The sequence below is a fragment of the Gymnoscopelus braueri genome, assembly GCF_963280865.1.
Source record: "Gymnoscopelus braueri genome assembly, chromosome: 14".
In the NCBI taxonomy this organism is placed as follows: Eukaryota; Metazoa; Chordata; class Actinopteri; order Myctophiformes; family Myctophidae; genus Gymnoscopelus; species Gymnoscopelus braueri.
In genome coordinates, this window is record NC_137619.1 from 15,514,312 (window position 1) to 15,534,550 (window position 20,239).

Consider the following 20,239-nt stretch of genomic DNA (forward strand, 5'->3'; position numbering starts at 1 on the left):
TGTCTCACCTAGACACAGGATCTGACACGAACTTTGACCTGAAGATCAAAATTCAATTTATCCCCTGAGCAAGCAGGCCGGCTCTATTCGCTCAATGGTAAAATAGTGCTGGTTTAATACAAAAACTTTTTTTTCTTTTAAATATTCATTGTAATACCGATAAATAGGATGGGAACTTAAAGTATACTACGTTAGTTGTTCATTGTTCCATCCTGGATCGATTGATTGATCATTAAATTAAGCATTCTCACGGCCCACACATCCAACCACTTAATGTTAAATGGCTGCCGTGTTAAGTGTTCTGATGGGTGGTCCGCAAACGCTTTCGAGATTTTCAAGGGGGCCCTGTTCCAGAAAATATTAATCAGAAAACTAGGTGTTTAACCCATTAAAACCAGGAAAGCATCCGTTTCATTTTAGATATTACCTATATAGCAACATACGTTTTTCAGATAACTCATAGGATTTAGAACAGTGGTTCTCAAAAATAGCAGATGTAAAAGCTCGCTGTGAGCTTGTATATCTGCTATCTTTGAAAAATCTTGAAAGATTCTTTTTTTTAACACAAATCTTCTCTTCTGGGGATCCCTGGCACAAAACATTTTCAGATGGGGGGTCCACGGCCAATTACATATCAATTTGGGGGTCCTTGGCACTAAAACTAGAACTACTGATTTAGAAGTTGGGGTCTGCAGTGTGTGTACCCACCATGGCTGAACAGTTGTAGTAGTCTTTGTGAGTTGGTTTCCAAGGTTTAAGACACCGCCAGCAGAAACCATGGTTACACTTGGCACAGGTCATACTGGTGTGAGAGTGAGAGAGAGTGAGAGTGAGAGTGAGTAAGCGAGAGAGAGAGAGAGAGAATTGGAAAGGTAAATTAAAAACATCAGTTCGTTTTTTTATTTGACTACAATTAATACAATATACAGTAGTCGTGGACACAATTCCACAAAACACGATCAGGTGTGATACTGTATCATTTTAGCCCCAATTATCCCAATGTTTTGAAAGGGTAATATAATATAGGTTGCTGCCTTCAGGAAGGAGATACGGCGTTCCAAAATACAATAAGGTCAGACTGAAGAAGTCCTTGTCCATCAGTCGATTGAGACTTAATTTAGAGTCTTTCGGTGGACATTGCTCTTGTCTTCATGTTTTTATGTATGTGATTTGTTTGTTTCTGTGTGTTATGTCTAATGTGTTTATTATGTGTTGTATACATGGCTGCTGAGTCATGTATACACATTTCAGTGAGAGCTGATAATAAAGTAACATTGTATTGTAATTGTGCCACCCAAACTACTAGTGATGTCCAACATCAAGTAGGGTATTAATTTATGAAAAAAACGCAATAAGTTAGAATATGGAGATAAGAGGTTTCTGCTCGACAGCAGCGATATGTATGTGTGCGTGTGCGTGCGTGCGTGCGTGTAGACGTACTGCAGGCATCCCTCGTTCTTCTCGATCTGGGCCTGGCAGCTGGGACAGCGTTTGGAGATGAGCTTGGCCAGATGTTTGCTCTGAGCTTCTGCACTCATGCCTTCATAGAAGCCTCCGTCGTCCAGCCACTGGGACATGTGGCTGCAGCTGGCTGGGTAGTGGGCCTGCAAGGGGGGACAGAACCAACAGCACAGTCACAACAGTGTCGCACAAAAATAGAGAAAATAGCTGATCTACAAGCTCACAATGCATCACATTGTGAAGCGTTGAAAGCTATGTATATCAGCTATTTTCACTATTTACTTTTCACCTATAATGTTATGCCCAAAATAGGGACTGATTATTCATCGATTATTTCATTAAATAATCAATCATAAATTATGTTTTATAATCTGTTAAATCGATTAGTTTGATTAATTGTTGCACCCCTAGTACAGTAAAGTGAAACGGGTTCTGATCTCATTACAGCAGTGGTTCTGAAAGTCGGGTGCAACGACCCTCAGGATCCAAATGAACGCTTACAGGTCTGTAACTCTGAGAGAAAGGTTTGAGAACCACTGAACTATGCAGACCTCGGGGAAGTTGCAGCTGAAGCAGGAGGCCCAGCAGCATTTGGAGCAGGTTCCCATGCTGCCCAGGTTCTCCTTACACAGGATCTGATCACAGCCCTGAGGGTTGGTGCACCACGTCAGGTTGGAGCAACACTCCACGTAGCCACGCAGCAACGAGTTCTCATACTGCAACGGAGCAGAGAAAAGAAAAGAGGAGAAAGAGAGAAACAAAGAGTATAAGGTGTGAAAAACAAGGTTCAAGGTGGTGCTTTACTGTTACATCTTGTGTACAGGTACACAAGAGTCAAACTTATTTTTGTTCGGCTTCCTTCAGACAAGGAAATAGGTAATAATAATAACAATAATAATAGTAATAAAACCATAAAAATATTTTAAAAAGAAAGAGTGCAAAAAAAGAGCAAAATTATCTTGGTATATTATATACACCAACAGCATTTCTTCAGTAGCTGCCACCTAACTTTATGTAAACAACTTCACAGTATCTTCTATATACAGCAGATTAGGTAGGAACAATGCTTTGGTCTGTAATGTCTCAATGGACACATTTGCTAATTAATTTGTATATTTAGTTGCGAGTAAAATGGAGAATGAATATTTTATTTGGACAAATAACAAAAACCTTTCCATGTGGTGGTTGTGCCATTTCAGATTTATCGAAGTAAACCCCTGGAATCGAACCATAGTATTATTCAATGTGGTGGGCAGGTACTTTACCCCTGTGCCATCCAACCAAGTTAAGTTATGAGAACTGTTACATTTTCAGGAGGTATTACATTAGAACATAAGTTGCTACCATCAAAAATGAGATATAATGTCCCGAGATTCAATAAGGTCAGACTACAGAAGTCCTTTGTTCATCAGTCGATTTTGAGGCTAAATTTACAACCTGGTGAAGGGCCATTAGAACAAAGAAGGACATCACTGTTCCAGTTTTCATGTTTTTTATGTATGCATTTTATTTCTTCTTTGTCCAGTCAACTGTGTGTATTATCATGTGTTGCATAATATGGGGCTGCTGTGTTGCAAGACAATTCAAGTGAAAACTGATAATAAATTTAAATCATATCGTCTCTGTTGGGTGGATACCCGTCCTCAAAACGTGTCGCTTCGCACCGTGTTTTGCGCTTGCAGATCTGCTTCTTTTGATGCTTTTGGGGATGCTGTAGTGTAATTAAGGGCGTTTATTTACGAAGAAACAAAAAGTTAAAATATGGAGATAATAGGTTTCTGCCCGACAGTGACGATATCATGTCATATATTAGATATCGTCAGAACATTCAAAATTATCTTCGCCGGAGCAGTTGAAAATTAGAATTTGATTTTGGCCTGGTTTGTGCATCCCTAGTGTGTATGTGGTTACCGTGGTGATGGTGTGTTTGTTTGTGTGGTTACCTTGGCGATGGTGTCCTTGTCAGTGAGTATAGAATAGTAGAACTGGGAGGTGGGCTGGGCTCGGCAGTACGTGATTGGACAGTCACAGTTCATCAGCAAGTTCTGCTCTATCCGAGCTGTCAGGTACTTCTGCCAACACGACTACACACACACACACACAGGTTTGTATTACTATCCTTGTGAGAACATCAACATTTGAGGACTGCAATTTTATGAATGTCATAAAAAAAAAATTGGCCATTTTTAACCATAAGCCTAAAAATTGCAGAGATCTACAAGCTCACAAGGTGTCGTGCTGCTACGCGTTGTGAACTTGTAGATCTGCAACTTTTTGGTGCACGACACAAGCGTGCAATTAAGTGTGAATCAGGTATAACTAATGGTCGTTACAGACGGGAAGTGGTCCACGCGGGCGTTACCGCTCAGATCAGCGGGGATCGCCCCGCGATCATTGTGGTTGTCCTCCTGCACGGTGCAGGGAAAAGAAAAGCTCACCACAATCCAGCTCTTGCCGCCCGCGCGCGTGTGCATAAACGAGCGCGAGAATTTCATGGGACCGCGCCGGCCTGCCTCACCGCCCCTCAACTTCTCCGCACGTCCCAAATAATCACCCACCTCTCATTGAAAATGTATTACATGAGCACGTCGGCCGCTTCCCGTCTGAAATGACCTTTACCCCTAAAAGTATTTTTGTAACCTTAGTCTTGTGAGGACCAGGAAAATGGTCCTCACAATGTCCATTTCTCGCTCATATATATTCTATTATACTTGTGGGACATTTGGTCCTCACAAGTAATAGTAGTCGTAATGTGTACACACATACACACACACACTGAATTTTTGTAATTTTGTTAAGCTTGGCTCAACAGATCACATCAGCCCGCCACGTCAAATTCTTATGTGAAAACGTCTGTTGTGAATACAAATATTTGTGATGTATAGATATATGCGTGTGCGCGCTCAAGATAGGCTAATAATGCATATAAATGTTAGCACCAGTGCAGGATACAAAGACAATTAGATGAATGAAAAGAGAAAACCTTGTTCTGGAATAAGTGCGGTCCAAACTATGGGTCACGCTTCACAACAAAATAATTAAAATCTGTCCTGTTTGTCTGTCCGTCTACCTTACAAAAGTAGTGCATACAGCAGGGCATGTCTGTCACAGACACACAAAAGTGTAATGAAACACTTATTTCCAATGTGGTCCAATAACGTACATAATACGCATCACGCCACATGAACTCAAGAAATACAAAATCATCACCTCAAATCACTGCAACACACTATGCTTGCGTGCCTCTTACCTTGCAGCAGTAGTGCATGCAGCAGAGAGTGGGAGCCGTCTCCTCCTCTTCCTCCTCCTCCTCCTCCTCCTCGCTGCGTGCCACCAGACAGACGGGGCAGGTGGAGGGAGGTGACTGGGGGTCAGCGGGGTCGGAGGAGGAGTTGGAGCCAGAGGACGAGGGTCCGGTGGCGGGGTTCTTCAGCCCGGCGGCCGTGGCCAGCGCGTCGGGGTCGTCCGTGTAGCGCTGCACCAGCAGGTCCACGCTCCAGCGGCAGTGCACCAGCAAGTGCTGCGCCCGGTCCCCGTCCAGGCTCAGGGTGCCCGACACCTGCTGCACCGTGCGACGCATCAGCTGGCGCACCTCCTCCTGGGACAGCGTGCGGCCCAGGGAGAAGTGGACCGCCTCCAGCACGCCCTGCTCGTCCAAGGAGCGCCGGCCGGTGTCAGAGTCCATCAGGCTGGAAATAGATACGGACCGTTAGGATCCATACATACACAAAGCAAAAATGAAATCTCACGACCGGAAAATGTTTGTATGACCAACTCCTAATGTGAAGAAATCACAGATTGAGGCTTTAACCTTTGCTTTTATATGGAATATCCGAGACTATTTGTCTGGAAGATGCTTTATGGAACATATTGATAGTCTGACCACTTCAAATGCTCTAATCTAAAAAAAAAATCGACATGCTCTCAATGAGTCCGCGACGCATTGAGAGCTTGTAGATCGACTGTTTTCGCTGCGCAACATGCTTCCATAGAAGACATGCTGCTGGATTCTATAGAATCCAAATGACTGAAATCAGTCGTGGCGACTGAGAACTTAGTCCATGCAAACCAGTAAGAGATGTCCGATATTGGCTTTTTTGCCGATATACGGTTTTCCAATATTGTCCAGCTATTTTTTTTAGTTGACATCGATTCTGATATATGCAGGCTTTTTTCACCAAAACTAGGTAACATCACATATCTGCTGTCGTGGAATTAATACATTATGCCTAATTTATTGTGATGCCCCACTGGATGCATTCAGAAATGCAGCAAGGCTTTCCAAATGTAAACATTCTGAAATGCTGAAGCCTACAGCAGTTGAACTAATAAATAAAAACCGATACATATATTTTCCGATATAACATTTTTATGTTAATATCGGCCGATAATATCGGAGCCGGGGGGGGGGCAATATTATCGGACATCTCCAATACCAGTGTTGCCAGATTTTACGAGAGAAATAAGGCAAACAGTTCTATGAAAAAAAGCCCAAAAGAAGCGACTATATAGGCCACATGAGCACTTTAACCCAATATACATCGGCTATTTGAAAATAGCAGATCTGCAAGCTCACAACACATTATGATGTGACGCGTTGTGAACTTGTAGATCTGCTATTTTCAAACAATCTTGGAAACGATCTAGAATATTTCTTTCAATATTTTAACACCACAAATCTTGTATGGGGGTCCCCTGGCGCAAAATATTTTCAGATGGGTGTCCGCGGACAAAGAAAGGAGCCAGCTTAGGTGGTTCGGGCATCTAGTACGGATGCCTCCCGAGCGTCTCCCTAGGGAGGTCCTCGCTGCACGTCCCACTGGAAGGACCCCTGGCCGACCAAGGACCAGATGCGGGGGATTACATCTCCACACTGGCCTGGGAACGCCTCTGGATCCCACAGGAGGAAGTGGCTAATGTTGATCAGGAAAGGGAGGTCTGGAGCTCTCTGATGAAACTGTTGCCTCCGCGAAGTGGTTGAAGATGGATGGATGGATGTCCGTGGACAAATACATATTAATTTGGGGGTCCTTGACATGAACATGTTTGAGAACCACTGGTTTAAACAACATTAGGAAGCAAGCCCCAAATAAGCAACTACACTTTAGAAACAAGCCCAAAAAATCGACCAATATTTACAAGCGACTTGAAAAATAAGCCCAAAGTCGGTTACAATAATTGGACATGGCAACACTGATCAATACATACGTAAACAGGTTAGCTGTTTTGAAACCTACAGTAGCATCTCCATTCTTGGGGGGCAACATTTGCAGAAAATAGCTTATCTACTGTACATGTTACCTTGTAGAAAAGCTATTTGTTGGTGCAGAGATTTGGTGTAGAGAGGGAAAAAAGGAGTGGACCAAGTACATTGCCAACTCAGGTCAAGATATAATTGATTTTAAAACACTGGTTCACAACCCTGGTCATTAGGGACCCAGAGTTCTGTTGGCAGGAAAACTAGAAAACCAAAAGTAAAAGCTCTATTAGAACAGTCTTAAGATCTGTGTCCACACTTTGAATGTTAAAATAATGTCCTTCAGAAAGGGCATGGAGCGAAGAGGAGGGGACGAAAGTTGGATGGCAGTTTACTGATAGTGCCGCCTCTTCCTCTATTTTGCTCAGTCGGATGAAAAAGTGCCGTTGACGTCTCCTCTCCAAAAAACAATTTTCTCCTGAAGGTGCCCAGGGTGCTCCACCAAAACAACGCTAGCTTCGGGAAGATAAGTGTTTTCAGCTCATCTTTACCATAGAAATGCATGGTCAAAAATGCTTTCTGTCGACCATAGACTGTCAAAAAAATATGGACGAAGGGAGCCCCATTGGTTTCCACAGTTCCGTTTTGAAGCAATTTTTTTGGCGAATTCAAATCCACCATCTTGGAACTTCCGGTATCGAAAAGCAACCGGAAACGAATGCTGTTGGCTGGAAGGGCAGCGAGGGCGGGTCTTCACTCAGTAGAACCAGTAGAAGCCATAAAAATATACCCTACTTTTTCATTAATTTTCAAATTAATGGGACCATAATTTATTAAACGCATATCATGATAATTGAGAAAAATAGTTTAAACTAGCGATTGAAAACACAAAGTGTTTAAACTAGCGATTGAAAACAAAGTATTTATACAAATATTTACTAAGGTAATAAAATCAAGTGTAAAGTTCGGCCAAAACCTTATTCACTTGAATGGAGTGTTAGGTTAGTTTTTCTGCAGCCAGCAGAAGGGGAAATGAAGCGGGGGGAAAAAATCCGCTTCACCCAGCTGATGGCTGCTCAGATGGTCACGATGAGCAGCATCAGCTGGTGGTACCCATTTGGTGCATCAGATCCAAACCTTGGGATACAGGTTTAAAGGGAGGTTAAAGGGAGAAGCCTCAAGCCAAAATCAGGCTGGTCCAATGCATCATTGCAGCAAGACACATAGCAGGTCAGAAGAAAGCACTGGAGCAACTCGGACAATTGGAGCCTTTTCTTTGATAGAGCAGCGTGCAAGGCAGGAATTACCATGTTTCCATGTCAGATACATCTTTCTCAGGTCATCTTGATCAGTGGCTCTCAACCTTTTCAGGCCGCGACCCCCCAAAATGATCTTATTTGAACTGGGGACCCCCCATCCTGACAAGCACTTGGAATTGCAGTAGTTGAGGAGGAATTACATTTTGTTTTGACTCGGTTCCACAGATAAATAGTGAACATAGCAGATCTATAGTTTGTTGATTACTTTTGATACAGTAATGGTTAAGTCCTTAAATTGTCAATTTACTGCCATCTGGGGACACCCCCCAAAAATCACTGAAAACCACTGATCCACTGATCTTGATGACCTGAAGATGATGTAATTGTCAGAGTTACTCTTCAAAAGCAGCTACCAAAGGGACACCAGTTTTGCCCAAAATGTCGCTAACAAACGATGGAGCCTAAATTCCAGTGTCCATATATATATATATATATATATATATATATATATATATATATAAACTATTTTATCCAACACCTGGCCACCACTTGCATCTACCCAGCGATGTGCATATTTTCATTCTCAAGGACAACACTCAAACCAACACAGATTATAGTGCAGGGATACATCGTTTATTTTTGTTCTTATGGTTAAACACTATCATATTATATATCCTGTTTCTGGAAAGGGGTAGAAGTTGGACCTGATGTCTGCCTTGCTCTCCGTCGTCTCGTCCAGCCTGGAGAAGGAGATCTGGGCCTGGCCCTTCTGCGGCGTGGACGGGTCCTCAGGCAGGTACTGCAGGATGTGGGGGCTGTCCTCGTTGCGCTGGGCGTAGCCGCGGTTGATGACGTGCGTGATGCAGGACAGGACGTCGGCGGTGCTGCAGGAGAAACGCACCGGAGCCTCGTGCTTCTGACACGACTCTAACACCTGGAGAGAGAGAAGAGGCCGAGTCAGTGTGAGAACCTACCAAACAGCATGTGATCTCATTTTTGAGGAGTTGTCAAAAGTAGGAGGTTCCTGCATTATTGAAGTTTTAGCACATTTGTTTTTTTGTGACTGTGCTAACCAATGCATTGGATGACCAAGGGAGAAGTGGAAAAAAAACAGGGAGCGCTCGTTTTGCTTCACTCAACGCCCTGCGTACGTCAGAGATGGGGGAGCCCTCGTTTTGTTTCACATGTGCATTGTCCATCATGGCTTGTGTCGTGGAATTCTGGATCTATCAGTAATTGATGAGGCAATAGGAGTCGAGACAATATTCTAGGTGGTGATCAGTGGCGGAACAACTCAAAGCCGGGCCGGGAGGCACAGCACAGTGATCAGGCCCCCCCCTGCGCATGCACGCGCGCGCAGGGGTTTTTTGAGGGTTTTCGGCGGATTCGGTCACTTTTTGGGTGGCTTTTTGTCACTTTATTTCGGTTTTAGGGTTAGGGCAGGGTTAGGTTAGGGTTATGTTGTTTAGTTCTTATTTTTGCCTGATTTTACCGATTTATTATCTGACGGCCCGGGCCTCCCCGGACGCTCCGCCACTGGTGGTGATGGTTATGCTTTAATTTACATGATATCATGGAGAGAAGTATGTAGTAATAGCCTATTTCCACTGCGCAACATGCTTCCATAGAAGACTCAAATGGAATCCAAATGACTGAAATCAGTCATCGACTGAGAACTTCAATCCACGAGTCATGTGATATAATAATGGAGGACCAAATGAAGTTGATAGTTTATGCATTATTTCCAGATTTAAACGTCAAATTCAGCTCTGACTTTTCCATCTGTGTACGTAATTTTTTATTACGTACTTTTCGGTTTCCTTGTAAATTACAACGGGTCAACTATAGCAGTGATTCTCAAAGTGAACCCCAGGGATCCTTGGAGGGGTTCCAGGGGGTCCCCAGCAAAATGTGTTTTATTTATTTAAAAATAGATGAACATACATCTGCTATTTTTTTTTTAAATAATTTAGCATTTTTTAACACAAATCTTTTCTTCTGGGGGATCCCTGGCACAAAACCTTTTCAGATGGGGGGGTCCGTGGCCAAATGTATATCAATTTGGGGATCATTGACATGAAAAGGTTTGAGAACCACTGACATATAGGGCAGCAATGGATTTCACGTGGGGTAATTGTTTTACCTTAAACACCAGGTTGTCTATGTGCAGCTCTTTCTCCTGTTTGAGGATGCGGACGATCAGACAGTACAGGAAGTTCCTCTTCCTCTCCAGGATCTGAGCTGCGTCCTCGTCCACACTCAGGTACGCCTGTCTGGGGAGCAGACGGCGCCACCTGGGGGTCGAATCTGAACTCTCATACAGAGCCTGCTGGGTCAGCCTCAGCGTACCTGAAGAGAGGAGGGAAGGAGGGCTGTGTCACGATTATGACATTTTACTTGACGACTAATTGTCACTAAAATAATTGCTTGTCTGTCGTTGAACATCATTGGAACATTATGCATACAAATCACATTTCTGTTTGGTTTTTAATCTTCGTGAAGAAAAAATTCACAGGGCAAGATATGGCAAACCCATTTCATTACATCATACTTAAAAAATAAACATGAATAGTGGAAATAGCCAATCTGCAAGCTCAAAACGAGTCGTGATGCGTTTTGAACATGTAGATCTGCTATTTCCACTATTTTTCCGATTGGCCACCCATTTAAAATCTCCCGATTTTCACTCCAAATAACTCAATCACTGATCTGCAATTTACCCGATCTGGACATTAATTTACGAAACAAAAGTAAAAATGTGAAACTTTTCTGCCCGACAACAACAAAATCTTACCCTGGGTCAGCTGGTCAGGGTGAGATGCAGTAAGGATGCCAGTCTCTCCTGTCAAAGGAGACAGAGCATGGGCCAACACTGTGGGAGACAGTCCTGAGCTCTGCTGGAGAGACTCCACACTCACCTCCTAATGCAGAGAGACAGAGAGAGAGAGTGAGAGTGAGAGTGAGAGAGGGACAGACAGACAGACAGACAAAGAGAGAGAGAGACCTGGTTGAAAAGTAATAGGGCATGTGTGTGTACCTCGTGCTGGTTGAATTCTAGTAGTATGTACTTCTGTACTGTGTGTGTGTGTGTGTGTGTGTGTGTGTGTGTGTGTGTGTGTGTGTGTGTGTGTGTGTGTGTGTGTGTGTGTACCTTGTGCTGGTTGAAGTGTAGCAGTATGTACATCTGTACTGTGCTAACGTAGAGAGTCAAGGAGCCAAAGCTGAGCTCAGCGTGACCCAACCACGTCCACTGTAGACGACGAGGCTTCGCCAGACTCAGACCGTAAAGACACTGACCTGGAAACACAAACACACACACACACACACACACACACACACACACACACACACACGGTCAGAAAGATGGACAAACAGACACAAACCTTGAAAGAAATTAGTTTTAATTTTGATACCGATAAATAGGAACTAAAAGTTATGCTACATTAGTTCTATTGATCCAAGACGGAACACAAGTGATTGATTGAATATGAAAAAATAAACAAGTTTTTTCAAGTGGGACCAGGGCTTACTTGAAAAATGTGTTGGGGTCCACCCTTCTGACCACTTATCGATCGGCTGCCGTGTTAAGTGGTCAGATGGGTGGGCCGTGTGCATTTTCAGACCGTGTTTATTTTTTAACAATAGTACAGTTGTAGAAATATACATATTGTTTCTGTCGGGTGGAAACCTAATTATGTCCAAAAGTATTACTTTTCAGGATTCAAATTCAAAAATAGCAAAGTAGCAGATCGACAAACTCAAAACGTGTCGCTTTGCACCACGTTTTGAGCTTGTAGATCTGCTACTTTTGGTGCTTTTGTGTGACACTGTAGTATGATCAAGTAGGGCCTTTAATTTACGAGAGAGTAAAAGGAAAAGATATGGAGACAACATAGGGATGTGCATGAACCCAAAATCAAAGTCGATTATTCTACTGCTAATAATAACGAATATTTGATTATTCGACCACGCCCCCCTGGGGGGGATTTGTTTGGGTAAAATTGTTCTGGGGATTCGTTTTGTTCTTTTCATCAAATGACCATCCTAGGTTACAATAATGGCATTTGCATTGGCCTATCAACTGTTTTTTTCAGAAGTAAACAAAGACAGTAGCATGTGCATCTTTTACATTACTGTAACTAAACACCATTAAGAGAACAAAAGCTTCAACAGTGAATTTATTCTGGTATCCTGAATTACTTCCTACTAGCTATGTACATTAGGCTAACATGACAATGCTAATGCAGAAGAGAATAAATATGACACCCATACTAGGTATCCTCTGAAATGTAGTTGCTATGGGCAGGGTTTGGATGACAATATAGCCTTTGCAACAAAAAAATAATAATATATATATATATATATATATATATATATATATATATATATATATATATATATATATATATATACATAAAATGTTTTGATAATCCATGTTTATCCTCAAAAACGATTATTCGAATATTCAATTATTCTGACCCATCCCTAAGTCTTATAAGTACTAACTGTGTGTGTAGAAGTCAGTGAAGTTCTGGATGTAGGAGGCCAGCTGTGGCTGGAGGTGCAGCTTGTCTGGATGGTCCAGGTGACAGGGAGGAGACACAGCCCAGCACCGAGGAGACAGCACCAGGACCTGGATGTCTGTCTCCTCTGCTACTGCTTCTGATGGAGCAGTGTCTTCCATCATCTACACAAAAAACAAACATTTAGACAAAACAAACACAAACACACACAAAAACACACACACACGAGCACCAACCTCGATCTCGTCGTCGTCCTGCAGGGCCCGGTCCAGCTTCTGCAACTGGTAGAGGTGGAACTCCTGCTGGAGCTCAGCCGACTCCCTCAGACTCCTCAGCATCTGCTGGGGGAATCGGTTGGGGAAGCAGGCCCCTATCTCGTCCACCACAGCCTTCTCCAGCCACACCCTGCTCTGCACCAGCAGACGGTCTGCCAGGTAGTACCTACACACCCGACACCACAGGACCAACACATGACAGCACTTCACTTACTAGGGAGGCCATTAACCACATTAACTCTTTTCTTAGGGAAACGGACCTGAGTTGCAAATGTACTTGGTCTGCTTTTGTTTCATTCTACACCAAGGGCCCTATCTTGCGCGCTGCCTTACTCCCTTATGCCTAAAAAAATGCTAAGTTCTTGTTTAAAAGTTTCGTGCAGATTGCTAAAAAATCCCAGGAGGAGATGGAAAGTAATATTTTTCATAAAATTCAAAATGGGTTGATAGGTCAAAGTGGCAATGTTTGTCATGAGGAGACGCATACGTGTAAGGAAGTTTCATGGCTGTATGTCAAACAGGGCATGATTTATACCTGTTCAAAGTTAGCATTTTCAATTGATTGCTATAGCGCCAACCTTTCACAAATTACGTTTTCCATGACCCTCTACCCATTATGGAGTTTTGTAAAAAGCTGCCTGGAGCGGCAGAATAATAAGAAGAAGAATAAAACTAACAAATACAAAAGGGTGCCTTCGCACTGACTAATAATATGACAGTGACCTGTAGAAGTGTTCAAAGGTGCTGGCTATCTCCAGTCCAGACAGGAACAGCATGGGTTCGAGGAACTGCTGCAGGCGGCTCAGTGTCTCCTCGCTGCTACTGTCCTTCCCACTCTCCTGGATCAGCCGGTCTATGTATCGGGCAAAGCGCTCACTCACCTGCACACACAAACAAAAATCAGTGGCATTTACTTTGTACATGATCTTAGTTGTAGAAGTAAAGGTGGGAGTAGCAGTAGCGATAATAGTAGCAGCACAGCTGTATTAGCAGTAGCAGCAGCTACTAGGTTCTGTGGGGACCTTTAATTACGTGCATGGCATTTAGTGGGGATCTTACAGTACTTACAGTACATGCATGGCATTGAGCTAGGTTTAGTGGGGACCTTACAATACTTACGTGCATGGCATTGAGCTAGGTTTAAGTGGGGACCTTACAGTACTTACGTGCATGGCGTTGAGCACAGACAGCTGCAGCAGGGCGGCAGAGAAGCCGTGTCTCAGGGCCAGCATGAAGGCGGTGTGCTGTCCAAATAACTCCTCCATGCCTTTCCTCAGACGCAGGTACAGAGAGCGGTAGCTCTCCACAAAGTTTGGATGGCCGCACCACAGGTCCAGGAATCTCTTTACCTGCAGCCGTTACAACATCACCCATGTCATTAGCAATGTTTGGAATTAAATGCAGGTTTAAGTGAGGTTTAAGTGATTTAAGTGTGCCAACATCCACCAGTTGCCCTACTAATAATGCCTTATCCTGATTCCTGAAGGGACAAACGTGGCATGTTGATGCTTGGAGCACACACAAACTCAATAAAGTAGCAGGACCCATGTGTAGGTGCCAGTCACACACTTGTGACTGACACACACCTGCCAGCACTTTAAGCTCAAAACAAGAGTGAATACCAACATAAGAATATTGCAGGGGATTTTGGCAAATAAGTCATTCCACGAATGCACAACCTTGTTGTAGAGGTGACTAATCAGGCTTACCAACATAAAATACCAAATTGGTATTATTGAAGGGGAGAAATAATCGACCGACATAAAGTTTCCAAACTTTTTTTAAGGAGTTTAGTAATCATTGTTAAAGTGTTTGTTCAGTTACAGGGGTCTCCCATCTCTCCAGCTCTGTAATAAACAGAAAATAAGGTGGGTTGCCAATTTCAGCCAATTACATTGTTATAGTGTTTTGTCTGCTCATTTCCTTGCGTCAGTCAGAAACTATAAACTGACCTGGCTCTGGACCACTCCCTGCCAACACTGGGCAATCCCAGTGATACTGCTGCTGGCCTTCGTCTTCGTCTTGGCCGAGGAAGATGCGGCCGCGAAGGCGGAAGAGGAGGTTGCAGCTCCATCTTTGTTCTTACCCTCTTTACCGTCTGAAAAGGAAAAAGAGCTCAAAGGTCAACAACTGCATGAATTAAATAAAAGGTCACTTTGAGTAAAATAAACAAAAAGATAAGTGAAACGATGGAAGTAGTCAAAGACAGAAAAAGCATTGTCGTGTTTACGATTTTCTTCTCTGTCGTCTGAAAGTAATAGAAATCAAGTTCAGTCTCATCGACGTAAAAAGTCAAGAGTGAAAAGATTACGATGAAAATGAGGGAAAGCAGCCAAGTCATGGGATCAGAAAGTCTGTCATTTATCTGTGAAGACAAGAAAACATGTCAATCTGAATAGCAGCCCAAAACCCTACAAAACTACACTATTTAAAGGGGGTGTACTGCAAGTTATTATTTCTTTGATAAAATATGTGTTAAGTAGCTCTATATTCTCATAGAACTCATTGCTATAGAGTGTTTGTTCAGTAACAGGGGGCCTCCCTGTGTCTCCAGCTCTTTAGTGAACAGAAAACACATTCTCAGGTAGGGATACCAATTGTATCCAATCAGGAGAGAGAGAGGCCTCATAAAGGGTACAGGAAGGATTAAGTGAAATAGGACGTGTTGAAACAAAACTGGAACACTTATCAAATTGAAGATGATATTCGATCTTTGCGGAGTTCTGAACAAACACTCTATAGCAATGACTACTATCAGAATACAGAGCTTTAACTTTGTAACTAAAACACACCCTTTAAATAGGGAGTTTTGTACAATACATCGCAAACAGGTCAAAAATGAACAATAATGACAAATAAACTCAAATCTATACGACAAGAGGTTGTTTCTAGCAGGACAAATTATTGTGGCGCCGTGCTCAAAGTCAGACCTACTATACGTAATGTACAAACCAAGAGAAATGTTACATGTTATTCAAACTTAAGAAAATCGTCTCTGTCGGGTGGAAACCTCACATGTCCAAAAGCGTTACTTTTCAGGGTTCAAATTCAAAAATGGCTAAAGTAGCTTTGCCCCACGCCTCGAGCTTGGGGATCTGCTACTTTTGATGCTTTTTGTTTCACGCTGTAGTATGATCAAGTAGGGCATTAACCCATTAACTGACAGAAGTATTTCTGGCTATTTCTGGCCAGTGCCAGAGATGTTTCATTTTTCAAGTACTCAGGAGCCGAGATACATAATTTTTAAGTTTTAAGTTAACAAGGAAGTGGATAGGAGTCTAGATCTTCGAAAAATCATATCTCCTTGGTCTTTGGGTCAAATTTAAAAAATATATATATATTTCTTTTTAAGTTCACATAGATCTACGCTACTGGCACGTGGCGGCTTTAAATAGGTTCGCGTAGGTCTACGCGATTGGCAGTCAATCAGTTAATTTACGAAAAAACACAAAAGGTTTGAATATGGAGATGAGGTTTCTGCCCGACAACAACAAAATACTGATTATTATTCCAACATGCCACACATTTTTACGTACGTCTGGCAGATATAGCAGAAATATCTCAAATATCTATATTTCTTGGTCAATATCGTGCAGCCATAGATTTGACACAACTACCAGCTGGCAAGTGGAACCAGCAACTTTATTTCATATGGAGGGAGAAGCAGAATGCCAAAGTCCTCAGCAATATGAATATGAAAATAAATAAATAATAATAGTAGTAGTAAAGAGTCTAAATCAGTGGTTCTCAAAGTGGGGTCTAGGGACCGCCAGGGGTCCTTGAGGGGGTCCCCAGCAAAATGTGTTAATACAGCATCAAGATTAATTTAACCACTTTAACCCTATACACATTGATTATTTGAAAATAGCCGATGTACAAGCTCACAACACATTGTCAAACAATCTTGAAAATAATATGAGAAATTTTGTATGGGGGTCCCTGGTAAAAGAAAAGTCAATTTCAGATGGGGGTCCGTGGCCAAATATATATTCATTTGGGGGTCCTTGACATGAATGGAGTTTTGAGAAGCACTGATCCAAATGACACGAGGCTCTGGGGAGTTACTTACTTTTCACATCCCTGCTTCGGTTGATGCCTTCTGGAGACAAAATGAATGAACAGCTCCAATCACTGTCTCAAACAATGCTTCTCCTCAAACATCACTTTTAACGTGCATGCTTGCGTGAGTATACAGTAGATTAAAAAAAATAGCAACAAAAAATGATCTGCATGCTCACAACATGTCGTTTGGGATGCATCGCAGACTTTTCTCGCACTGTAGAAATCTAACTGCATACATCAGACAAAATTGTCCCGGCGTCAGTACGACGAACCAACGTAAACACACTTTTCATATGGATTATGGAACTGCTTGCTAGATTAAGGACTTTTCATATGGTGAGGGAGCACCGCTAGTTCTATGGGGCAGGTAGAAATGAGCAATCTGGGCCTGGACCGCAGGCGTAACGGTCCAGGCACCTAGGCTCAGTGTAGCCTGACAGCGTGTCGCGGGTTCCAGTCCCGATCCAGACGGCCTTTGCTGCAAGTCACTCCCCATCTCTCTCTCTCTCCCCATTTCCTGTCAGCCTACTGTCCTCTAAATAAAGGCATGTGAGCAATCTGACACAAGTGTGTATGGTCATCGCACACACACACTCCCACCCGTCCCGTGCCAGAGTTGAACTGTCTTTCAAAACAACATGCAGAGAAACAGAGGGGTGACTTTCATTTGGCACTGTCTCTGTCTAACAAAAGTGGCAAATGTGTTATTGGCTGGCTTTAGCGGTAGGCTATATTCCACACAAAGCGTACTGCTACCTGCCGAGGCAGAATATACTATCTGGAATCATTACATTACATCGTTTGTCACATGGGCTTAGCTTACGTACCGTATCTGCCGAAGTCAGAAGAAAAAAAACGGCGATTAGTATGTTTGCGACCTGTTTATTCATTCTGCCCCAGATTAAGTTTAATACCCCCACCACTTATACAATTCCAGATTTTTTTTGCCAATTTTAGGCCTTCCAAATGTAAGACTTTTTAAGGATCCGTGGGAAGCCTAGTGTGTGTGTGTGTGTGTGTGTGTGTGTGTGTGTGTGTGTGGTATATTCACTGGTATGAATGAATAATTTTCTTTTGGTGTCTGGCTGCCTCAACACAGCCCATTCCTTACGGGATTATTCAGACAAATTTTAAAAGAACACAGTATTAACTCTTTCAGTGCCATGCTTATTTATGGAATTTTGGTTCCGAGTGCCACAACCAAAATTAATTGTAAAAAAAAAGTGCTTAGGAGCCGAGATACAGCCTTTTTCAGTAAAAAGTTAAACAAGAAGTGAATGGAGCAGCAAATCTTCAAATCATCATATCTTGGGTTCTGAACATGTTTTTCCAAAAAAAAAATATATATATATATATATATATTATTATTATTTTTTTTTTCATGACGTCTTTGACGTCTTGTGGCACACGGGGCGTCAGGCCTCATGACGTCTTTGACGTCTTGTGGCACTGAAAGAGTTAACATGCTGACACTGGTTTTAAGCGGAGGTCTGAGCTCCTGTGTGTGTGTGTGTGTGGCTTGTGTGTGTGTGTGTGTGTGTGTGTGTGTGTGTTGTACACTCACTGAATTTAACCGGAGGTCTGAGCTCCTGGGTGTCTGTGTGGCTGGTGTCTGCGTGGACCAGCAGGTGTGTGAGGCGGCGGACCCTGGAGTTGAAGACGGCCTCCTTGCAGCGCTGGGACCTCTTGGCCGACTCTGTGTTTTCCAGGTACTCACTGAGCAGCCAGGACAGAGGGCTGCTGCTGCTGCTCTCACCACCACGCGTCTCTGAGGAGGCACACACAGCAGGACTGGAGGCACCTGCAACACAACACATACAACACTAGTGCTTCAAATCGTTGCTGATGGGGGTCCGCAGACAAATACGTATCAATTTGGGGGTTGTTGACATGAAAAAGTTTGAGAAGCACTGCATTACATCACATAACAGGAGCAGTGATACTGTGCACTATGGGGGTGATCAGAGCTTCTACATTACATACCAGCAGCAGTGATACTGTGTACTATGGGGGTGATCAGAGCTTCTACATTAACATTACATTACATACCAGCAGCAGTGATACCGTGTACTATGGAGGTGATCAGAGCTTCTACATTAACATTACATTACATTACATTACATACCAGCAGCAGTGATACTGTGTACTATGGGGTTGATCAGAGCTTCCCAGCATGTTCGACCCAGTGCTTCTGCAGCTTCAACATCTGGAAGGAAGCGCTCTGCAAACATCTGTTCATGACGCAGAGCGCTGTTCAACCTGAGAAGCCACACACACACAAATTTAGACTATGCTGGATAAGGCCTTTGCACACTTGAATGAAGACATGTACATTGATGGAGTATAGCTGCACGTGCACTGAATAAAAATTTAAAACAATCACACATTCTCTTCACACACACTTGCTTAATAAAGAATATGTTTTATTAACTAGCTAGTTAATAAAACAATTGGCGAAGCTTTCTTTTTGTTCCCCTACAACAAGATGGATATACCAAACAAAGTATTCCAAGAAGTACTTGCCGGATTCATCAAATTACTAATTTAATCTTGTAGAGCGGATACATTTTGGAGGAGCATGTTTTTGGTTTCTGCCCACCTGATGACGTTAACTCTTGCCAATGACGAGATTTCTCGTTATATTTTGCTATGGCCCACAGCGCCATAACGAGATTTTGTGTTTTCAGTGGTTTTCCACTAGATGGCGCTGTTTGCTCGAATATGGGTCACCGTTTGGCTCCCAGAGAAGGAGAGGAGCAGGGGGTCACGTGATCGCAAAACAAACAGCCCTTATAATTCGATCTGGAAGAATGGCTTTTCCTCTGTTTCTGTTGCTTTTTGGTGAAAACAACCTACATTCAACTACCCACAACTATGGAACGGATGCTTGCGGTGGCTTGCTTTACCCCCCCCCCGCGATTCTACGAGACTCGGATATGTCTTTTAAAGCGATCAGGGGATAGATCATACTGGAAATAAATATTCTATGATTTTTCAAAGGTTAGTGAAAACACTTTCATCGCTGGCAGTGGCGTGGCAAAACTATGTTTTATTTCTGGCAGTGAAAGAGTTAAGTTCTATCCGCTCTAGACCGGATCATAAAACTGTAAAAAGGAGTTGATCCCCGGCTAGGTTTTCTGATGTCTAATCAGGGACCAGACAGGAAACCAGCAGTACCAGTGATGCTTGGAGCAAGGAATCTATACTAGTGGTTCTTAATCTTTTCTGGATCAGGGCCCCCTTGAAAATGTGACCACTTAACACGGCAGCCGACGATGGGTGGGCTGCGTGCATTTTCAGAGCATATTTATTTAAATTATCAATCGATTGTGTTCCGAATTGGATCAATAGAACTAACACAGTATACCTTAAGTCATTATTGATCTGTATCACAATGAAAAAAATGTTTTCGAGCTTGTGGATCTACTACTTTTGATACTTTTGTGTGACGCTGTAGGATGA

The 20,239-nt window shown here is 42.8% G+C and overlaps 1 protein-coding gene across 4 annotated transcripts in view; it reads right to left on the reverse strand.

Annotated features, from left to right (window-relative positions):
• Positions 1–20,239, reverse strand: part of cul9 (cullin 9) — a 60,357-nt gene that overhangs the window by 5,402 nt on the left and 34,716 nt on the right. For all 4 annotated transcript variants that reach the window (XM_080449051.1, XM_080449052.1, XM_080449050.1 and 1 more), the window contains 16 exons: positions 18,903–19,036; positions 18,342–18,578; positions 14,668–14,813; positions 13,882–14,064; positions 13,439–13,596; positions 12,677–12,881; positions 12,424–12,604; positions 11,069–11,214; positions 10,712–10,838; positions 10,061–10,266; positions 8,622–8,851; positions 4,712–5,150; positions 3,405–3,545; positions 2,013–2,177; positions 1,441–1,604; positions 709–802 (listed from right to left, as the gene is read on the reverse strand). In XM_080449051.1, the coding sequence (XP_080305177.1) occupies positions 709–802; positions 1,441–1,604; positions 2,013–2,177; positions 3,405–3,545; positions 4,712–5,150; positions 8,622–8,851; positions 10,061–10,266; positions 10,712–10,838; positions 11,069–11,214; positions 12,424–12,604; positions 12,677–12,881; positions 13,439–13,596; positions 13,882–14,064; positions 14,668–14,813; positions 18,342–18,578; positions 18,903–19,036 (2,956 nt within the window). The remainder of the gene's footprint in view (positions 1–708; positions 803–1,440; positions 1,605–2,012; positions 2,178–3,404; positions 3,546–4,711; positions 5,151–8,621; positions 8,852–10,060; positions 10,267–10,711; positions 10,839–11,068; positions 11,215–12,423; positions 12,605–12,676; positions 12,882–13,438; positions 13,597–13,881; positions 14,065–14,667; positions 14,814–18,341; positions 18,579–18,902; positions 19,037–20,239) is intronic.